Source organism: Capsicum annuum, chromosome 1, assembly GCF_002878395.1.
Source record: "Capsicum annuum cultivar UCD-10X-F1 chromosome 1, UCD10Xv1.1, whole genome shotgun sequence".
Lineage (NCBI taxonomy): Eukaryota > Viridiplantae > Streptophyta > Magnoliopsida > Solanales > Solanaceae > Capsicum > Capsicum annuum.
The window spans coordinates 84,840,727-84,849,426 of NC_061111.1; the positions used below are offsets into that span (position 1 = coordinate 84,840,727).

Below are 8,700 nucleotides of genomic sequence, written 5' to 3' on the forward strand. Positions count from 1 at the left end.
TATTTGTTGCCTCATTCCAGTTCAGATTAAGTCGCTTCAGTGCCCATAACGCTTTATGCTCTATCTCAATCGGTAAATGACATGCCTTACCATAAGCTAATTGGAATGACGACACGCTAATAGGCGTCTTGAAAGCTGTTCGATATGCCCATAATGCATCGTCCATCTTCCTAGACCAATCCTTCCTGTTAGGATTCACAGTTTTGGCAAGGATAGACTTGATTTCCCGATTGGAGATTTCCACCTACCCACTTATTTTTGGGTGGTATGGCATAGCCGCTTTATGCTGCTTAACTCCATATTTTGCCAATGCGGCTCGGAATATCTTGTTGCAAAAGTATGATCCTCCATCGCTTATGATGGTACGTGGTACTCCAAAGAGATAGAAGATACTTCTTCTCAAGAATGCAATGACTCGCCTCCCTTCATTATCTGCTAGAGCCACTGCCTCAATCCATTTTGACACATAGTCAATGGAGACCAATATGTATTTCATCCCAAATGAGATCATGAAGGGTCCCATAAAGTCAATTCCCCAGACATCAAACAACTCTACGTCCAACATCTTGGATATTGGAATATCATGGAATTTTGAGATTGACCCTTGCCTTTGACATTGGTAACATATCTTTATGAACTCGTAAGCATCCTTGAACAAGGCAGGCCAATAGTAGCCACTCTGAAGCACTTTCCTTGCAGTCCGATCACCAGTATGGTGGCCTCCAACTGGGGAAGCATGGATTGCTTCAAATAAACTCAACATATCTACTTCTGGGATACACCGTCTAATAATACCATCTGCACATCGCCAAAAAAGATACGGCTCATCCCAGAAGTAATAGGTCATATCATGGAGAAACTTTTTCTTTTGATAAAAGGAAAGATTCTCTGGTACCATCTCACTTACCACAAAATTTGCAAATTCAGCATACCAAGGTACTTTTTCAAGCACTGCATCTAATGCTTTCTTATCAGGAAAGGAATCATCAATCTCAAGCTCGTCTTTTACTGCCTGCTCACCTTTGAGTCTGGATAAGTGATCAGCCACCTGATTCTCACATCCCTTATGATCCTTGACCTCAAAGTCAAATTCCTGAAGTAGCATTACTTACTAGATCAACCTTGGTTTAATATCCTTCTTCTCCATTAGGTACCTCAATGCAACATGGTCTGTGTGTACCACTACCTTGGTACCTAGCAAATATGCCCGAAATTTCTCAAAAGGATACACCACTTCTAGAAGTTCCTGCTCTATCACCATATATTCTTCTGAGCCTGATTTAGGGCCTTGCTTGCATAATATATCGGATAGAACAAATTCTCTTTCTTTTGTCCGAGAATAGCTCCAGGTGCCACTCAGCTGGCATCACACATAATCTCAAACGATTTTATCCAATCAGAAGCAACAATAATTGGAGCTTCCACTAGCTTCAACTTCAGGCATTCAACGGCCTTTCTGTAGTCGTCATCAAAAACAAATTTAGTTTCCTTCTCCAAGATTTTGAAAAGAGGGTTTGCAATCTTTGAGAAATACTTTATGAATCTGCGGTAAATCCTTACATGGCCAAAAAAACTGCGTACCCCTTTAACTGAGATAGGAGGGGGTAGTTTATCACTAACTTCAACCTTTGCCTATCTGCCTTAATACATTTAGTTGAAATTCAATGACTGAGCATAATGCATTCCTTCACCATGAATTGGCATTTTTCCCAGTTAAGGACAAGGTTGAACTCTTTATACCGTTATAATGCCCGACTCAGATTTAGTAAGCATAGATCAAAGGAATCACTGACAATTGAAAAATCATCCATAAACTCCTCCAGGGTGTCTTCAACCTTATGAAAAAAGGTCAACATCATGCACCACTAAAAACTGGCGGAGGCATTACATAACCCGAAAGTCATTCTCTTAAAAGAAAACGTACTGTATGGACATGTGAATATCATCTTCTCCTGATCTCAGGAGCAATGGAAATCTGGTTGTAACTAGAATACCCATCTAAGAAATAATACCAACCTCTTACATCCAGTCGGTGTAGCATTTGATCCATGAAGGGCATTGGGAAGTGATCCTTCAATTTTCACAAGTTGAGTTTTTGGTAATCCATGCAAACCCTCCACCCAGTAACAAGTCTGAGTGGAATCAACTCATTCTTTTTGTTAGCCACCATTTTCATGCAACCTTTCTTAGGCATGCGCTGAAAAGGACTCACCCACTTACTGTCGGATATAGGATAAACCACTACTGTATCTATCCACTTGATGATCTCCTTCTTCACCACCTCTTGCATAGGTGGGTTTAGGCAACGCTGATGCTCAGTAGTCGAGACATAATCCTCCTCCAGCTGGATTTTATGGGTGTATACACCAGGAGGGATGCTGATGATGTCTGCAATTGTCCAACCAATAGCCCTCTTATATCTCTTAAGAACAGAGATAAGGGCTTCCACCTATTGCTTGCCCAGGTCAGCCGCAATAATAATAGGTAGTGTATTCCCACAGTCCAAGAACACATACCTCAAATGACTAGGTAGCTCTTTCATCTCCAGGATAGGTAGTTCTTCTATAGAAGGCTTAATAGGTGGGTTTGGATGATATTTTAAGTCCAAATCCAACTTCTTGGGTGCATATAAGTAAGACCCCAAGCCCGTTAAGGCACATACTGTCTCCTCATAATCTTCTATACCATCCTAATCAAAATTCATCAACACAATTACAAATGTCTCAACAACAAATTTCTCTTCAATCAGCACTTCCTGGTCCTCCTCATAATAGACATCCACAATGGAAAATACACTCATTTCTTTCTACTACTTCATTGATTGGTATACATCAAATCGCACCACTTCATCATTCAGCCTAAATAAGAGCTCATTAGCTTATAATCAATCAGCACACTTCTGATTGCGAGAAAAGGTCGACCTAAGATTATGGGCACTTCAAAGTCCACCTCACAGTCCAGAATAATGAAATACGGAAGAAATATAAAACTGGAAACCTTTACCATCACATCAAACAAAATACCAATAGGTCATTTTATCGACCTATCTACCATCATAAGTCACATGTTAGTAGGTGTGGTGTCTCCCAAACCCAACTTTTTATAAACATCCAGCGGCATCAGATTGATGCTAGCTCCCAAGTCGCATAGAGCTTTTGCAAAGTCAAGAGGCCTAATAGTGCATGGGATGGTAAATGCTCCCAGATCTACCTTTTGAAGCACTAGAGACCTTATGGAAATAGCACCACAATGATGGAGGTTGTCCATCAGCTTAAAAGTAACTGACCACTTCTTCATGATAAGATCTTTTATGAACTTTGCGTACCTGGGAATTTGCTCCAATGCCTCCACCAATGGTAGATTAATTGTTAACTGCTTAAGCGTAGCCATGAATTTGCTGAACTTTATGTTGTTGCCTTTTTTCTTTAGCTGATTGGGAAATGGAGGAGGTGGCTTTGGAAAAGTGGTAATCACCACTTCTGTCTCCTTTCCATTATTCTTCTCCAACTTATCAACCTATTTACTATTGGATGGTGCATTATCAATAACCTCATCTGATTTCCTAAACTCCATTGGATGATCGATCTATGCTTCTTCAACATTATCTACTACTATATCAACTATAGGATTGCCCACATAAGGGCTTGCTAATACCTTACCACTTCTAGTAGTGACTGCCATACATGACCCATCCTTCTTTGGGTTTTGCACTATGTCGCTTGGGAGGGTGCCAACCTTTCTCTAATTGAATGCAGCAGAAAGTTAGTTCATTTGCTGCTCCAACTATTTTATCGAAGTAGAGTGAGAGTTGACTAGTTGGTTAGTTGACGATAACTAAATTTTTATCTCAGTCACCCTGGTACTTGTTGCTTCTACTCCCTTCAATATCTTGGCCATCATGTCCTCCATGGATATCTTCCACGAACTAGTTGCAGCAGCCTTACGGTTTCCAGGAGGGACATACAACCCACTCCTGTCGCCCTTACTTTTATAATTACCTTGATCACAGTCCTTATATCTAGATTTATCATAGTAGTTCCAACCTTGGTTTCCTTTTCCACCGCCTTAGAAACCCCCTGATTGTTCAAGTAATTGGCTTTTTTCTCAGAATAAAAGTCAGCCCTTTCCTGTGATGCTACAGCTTTAACCTTCTTTGTCTTTCCCGATAACAAATGCTTAACGAAAAGATCCATCTGTGTTTTTATGTGAGCCATGTCCTGGTCATGCTCTTATTCTTTTTGCCTCTATTCTACAGTCATGCCTGTAGATACAGTAGAGCTTGCTACCTCAGAATCTCTGGTATGCCAAGCTCTACTTTGCTTCATTATATGATCAAGCATGTTAACTGCTTCAGGGAAGGTGAGATCCATGAATGACCCACCTTATGCATTGTCAACTACTAGCTTCGTCACAGAGTTCAAGGCCTAATATAATATCTCCATCAAGTGGATATTGGTCATCTGATGATTTGGGCACTGCATAAGGTTCTTCTTGAACCTCTCTTAAGTCTCATGGAGTGCTTTAGTCGGAATCTGTCTAAAATTGCTTATCTTATCTCTTAACTTTCCTTCTTGGATGACGAAAAGAATCTTTCTAGAAAAGCGTCTTTCAGTTGCCTCCAATTAGTAATAGAGTCAGGATTTAGCCCATTCAACCACAAAGTTTCCTCTCCAGATAGAGACAATGGAAATATCCACAACCGAATAGCATTTTGTCCAACCCCTGGGTTGTTAAATGACTTGCATGTTGATATAAATTAAGCAAATGCATATTAGGGTCGTCACCCGTAAGTTCACCAAATAATCCTTTAAGATGCAATAGCTGGATCATAGTGCTTGTAATATTAGACTTAGCTCCAGGTGCTAAGGGTGGAGGAATATAGCCCTGGTTGCACTGGCTCCAACCACATCATCATTATCATCCTCCAAATTAAATTGGAAGGCTTGGCATTCTGGTCTCACCCAAGCATGGCTATTTCTGTTGATATTCCTATTTGTAGGTGTAGGCATATTGACTTCCCACCTTTGGTTACTCGGATTTAATAATTTATCATCACCCAGATCATCATCATCTGGGTTTGGTACCCGGCCTGCATTATCTACATTCTACTGATTAACTTGTATAGCTGCCAAGGCAGCTAGTCTAGCTGCTTCCTGCTGAGCAGCTACTCTTTTTGGGTCTTGTTGACAATCCATTCTTCCAATAAGATGAGGTTCTAGATGAATAGGTAATATAGGTTCACCTGATCTTTGTGTTCTTTGCATACAAGATGCTCACCCTGCACAAAACAAAAACAACAAATAAAAAGTAAAATTTGGGAAACTTTTACCAAAGATCGATTAACAAATACAAACTTAATCGACAACCATATTCCCTGGCAATGGTGCCAAAATTTGATAAACCCAAATTACAAATTTCTTACAAAAGTGTAAGCGGTTGCTGTCAAATATAAAACCCAACTGAGTTGGGTGTTGAATCCCATAGGGAATACTATTTTCACTAAGTATTGAGGTTATTATCAGACTATTGATCAAAGGTTCTGGGATAAAGGGGGGGTTTTGATATGTTAACAATGTTCTTTCGTATTTGTATACACAAAAGTCCAGTTAATGAGAGTTAATGTAGATGTTATTCCAATGAGAATGAATTAACTAGAGTTATGCTCACCAAAATGTTCAAACAGTTAGGGCTGTGAATTTGTGCTCAAATTCTAACTTAGGCATCCAATTACAAAAATTATTAAACTCTAAGAATTACTCACGTGTCTCTCAACCTAATAAGTGTTTCGCCCTTTATTTCTCTCAAACATAAAGGATTCATGCATTATTCAATAATACTTTCATGAGGGTTAATCCTATTAAGGCATCAACCCATTAACCCAAAGGGTAAACCTATGGATTTCATGTGAATCACTTTTTTTCCCAATATTCATTCTCTTGTTAGACAAGTGGAATTCGTGGGCTCACTTCTCAAGTTTGCAACCAAGAGATGTCATTAAAATGAAGAAGGGTTCATGCAATTTTGATAGATATTATAGGTTAAACAGATTCACAACCCAAAATAGTTCTTTACATTAAGGATCCTATAACCCTAGTTATGGGAGTTTAGCTACACATTTCCAAATATGAAATCAAAGACATATTGATAGACATAAATAGCTTCAGAAGAGTACTTACAAAAGTTACAGTATTGTTCTTCTCAATCTTTGATGGAAAATATAAAAAGTAATAATAAGATCTCAATCTCTAGATTCAAATCCCAATGGAAAATGTTACAAACCTCTTACTAGAGGAGAAAGCATGAAACTAAAGACAAAAGATCCGTAAGAAACCCTAATACTTGGTATTTATATGATTCTTGATTTTAAAATTCAAACTTAGATTCTCCGTGTTATGGTCAACGGGTCAATCGATGGTTCATCGCAGGTCCGACGGTCCATCACTTGCACCATTGTTGGGTGTCCAGTGACTTAATGCTCTTCTTACAAGCGATGGTTAGTGCAATGGCTTGTCGCAAGATCGATGGCCCATCGCCTGGATCATCACTGGACTTCCAGTGATGATGCGTTCTGTATCTTGGTGATGGTTCAAATTGATGGTTCTTCGCAGGGCTGATGGTCCATTGCCTGGACCATTGTAGGATGTCTAGAGTCTATGCCTTCTGCTTTTCATCGATGGTTTAGACCAACGCATCATCACAAGGTTGATGGTCCATCGCCTAAGCCGTCGCTGCTCATTTTACCTCTATTTTGCTCAGATTGTCCAAGTTATCCTTTACACTCAGTCCTTATCCTGAAAGCACTAAAATACCATGTTAAATACAACAATGGTTGCTTGAAAACACATAATTATCCTAAGAAAAAGTCCTAAAATATTCCGTCAAATGTCGGAACATCACTAAGAATTTGGACTTGGAGATTTTTGAGAGGGAACCCAACTTCTTGGAACTTAATAGATTTTACTCATCTTCTATTATGTTTTCTATGTGATGGGTGAGAATGAAGATAATGAAATGCTTATGTCCTTTTAACCCCCTTCTAATTACCCTTAAAATGATATAGTATAGGTCTAGGAATTTGGAAAAATACAAAAATATCTTAATTGAAATGTAACTAATTTTGTTGCAATAGTTGCCAGGAAAAGTCGCCGTGTCTAACATCGACTCATCGTCAGACTTGTTATGATTGGGAAAAGTTGTTAGGTCTGGGGATGACAGGGATATGATGATTCATATCACTGATAATGAGTTGTTTTGTCCTCTTGTTGCCATGGTACTTAAATTTCAAGTTTCAATACATTCTTAGAACAAATACACATGATGACTTATCATGATTTATAATGGGTCATCACCATGAGTCATTTCCACAGAGAGGATTTTTCATCCTTCTAGACATTGGGATTTTTTCTTCAAAACAACTGTTGGGATTACTTGTTGTGACTGACAATGACGCATTATCAACAATCGCTTTTAATGGGAAGGATTCCACTCTTATAGACTTGTTTCTATGTCCTCGGAATGACACACCCAATGATTCATTGGTATTGGTGATGACTCATTTCCTGAGTCATTTTGTGAAGAATTTCTAGCTTTTAACTAGTTTTCTTGCTAAGTATCTTATTAGGATCTTTTGGGATGTTACAAAAATGAAGTATAAAACTATATGGAGATATCTTTAAATAACTTATAATAATGGAAGAAATGGTGAGAACTAAAGAATCACTATTTGAATAGGATCTACGTCAGATTAAAAAAAGTATAGTCTCAAGTTAAGCTTAAGTTATACCTTTGTTATAAGGAATAATTTTTGAGACAAAAAAATGGAATATATTAGTTTGTAAAGGGTGATAGGAGCACTAGATATTTTCATGGTCTATTTAAAGGTGTAGGAAGATGTTGAGTTAAAAGGATCCAAGATAAAAATGGTAACTAGTTAGAAAATCAATATTAAATGGAAAAAGAAGCAATGAATTGATATAATCAATAGTTTATAGAAGAAAGAGAGAGTGTTATTATAGAAATAACATCTCATGTGTCAAGTATGGTAAATAAAAATAATAAGGATATGCTATGCAAGATTCTTAACCAAAAGGAAGTGAAATGTGTAATTTTAATATAAATGGTGATAGTGCTAGTGATATAGGATAATTTTATCAAACCTATCGGGATATGGTAGGATTGGATGTTTTTAGACTTGTCTATAGTTTCTTCTTAGGCCAATTATTAACCAAATCTATAACTTAGACAAATATAGACTGCTACCTAAGAATGGTAAGCTCTTACAATTAAGATCAATAAGCCTAAAAAATTTCATCAACAAGATCATGTCAAGGGTGGTTTGTGATAGACTAGAAAAGGTATTGCCTTTTCTAATATATTCAAACCAGTTAGGATTTTTGAATGGAAGGAGTATTATTAAAAATGGGTATATTTCTTACATAGGAGATATTAACTGAAATTAGAAATACGGGAAACCAACTAATCTGCTTACACAATTGGACATGTAAAAGACATATGGTAGGGTACCTTGGCTCTACCTTATCAGGATCCCAAAAATAAATTTTGTACAATAAGATAGTAGAGGAAAATAAAGTGAGACACCAAGCTAGGCCTGATTGGTTACATTATCATCTTTGAGGCTGATGCATAGGAGACTTTATTCTCATGCCACTAAAAAATAAGAACTTCAAGGCATCAATTGTT

At 37.8% G+C, this 8,700-nt stretch overlaps 2 protein-coding genes across 2 annotated transcripts; both read right to left on the reverse strand.

Moving 5' to 3' along the window:
* Window positions 1-244: 244 nt before the first annotated feature.
* LOC124897803 lies at window positions 245-2,800 on the reverse strand. The gene is made up of 5 exons (XM_047411241.1): window positions 2,717-2,800; window positions 2,213-2,449; window positions 1,187-1,360; window positions 904-1,093; window positions 245-726 (listed from the first exon to the last, which is right to left on the reverse strand). The coding sequence occupies exons 1-5, from the start codon at window positions 2,798-2,800 to the stop codon at window positions 245-247; spliced, it is 1,167 nt and encodes a 388-aa protein (XP_047267197.1).
* Window positions 2,801-3,060: 260 nt separating this feature from the next.
* LOC124897804 lies at window positions 3,061-4,193 on the reverse strand. The gene is made up of 2 exons (XM_047411251.1): window positions 3,999-4,193; window positions 3,061-3,516 (listed from the first exon to the last, which is right to left on the reverse strand). The coding sequence occupies exons 1-2, from the start codon at window positions 4,191-4,193 to the stop codon at window positions 3,061-3,063; spliced, it is 651 nt and encodes a 216-aa protein (XP_047267207.1).
* Window positions 4,194-8,700: the final 4,507 nt, after the last annotated feature.

Excerpts from the sequence above, each read along its gene's own strand:
- LOC124897803 (XM_047411241.1), bottom strand. The coding sequence starts at position 2,800 with ATGAGTGTATTTTCCATTGTGGATGTCTATTATGAGGAGGACCAGGAA. Across the intron at positions 2,450-2,716 it reads AATTTGTTGTTGAGACATTT|GTGGAAGCCCTTATCTCTGT; the intron begins GTAATTGTGTTG and ends GGCAAGCAATAG. Across the intron at positions 1,361-2,212 it reads CTATATCCGACAGTAAGTGG|CTGAGTGGCACCTGGAGCTA; the intron begins GTGAGTCCTTTT and ends GTGTGATGCCAG.
- LOC124897804 (XM_047411251.1), bottom strand. The coding sequence starts at position 4,193 with ATGGATCTTTTCGTTAAGCATTTGTTATCGGGAAAGACAAAGAAGGTT. Across the intron at positions 3,517-3,998 it reads ATATAAGGACTGTGATCAAG|GTTGATAAGTTGGAGAAGAA; the intron begins GTAATTATAAAA and ends AATAGTAAATAG.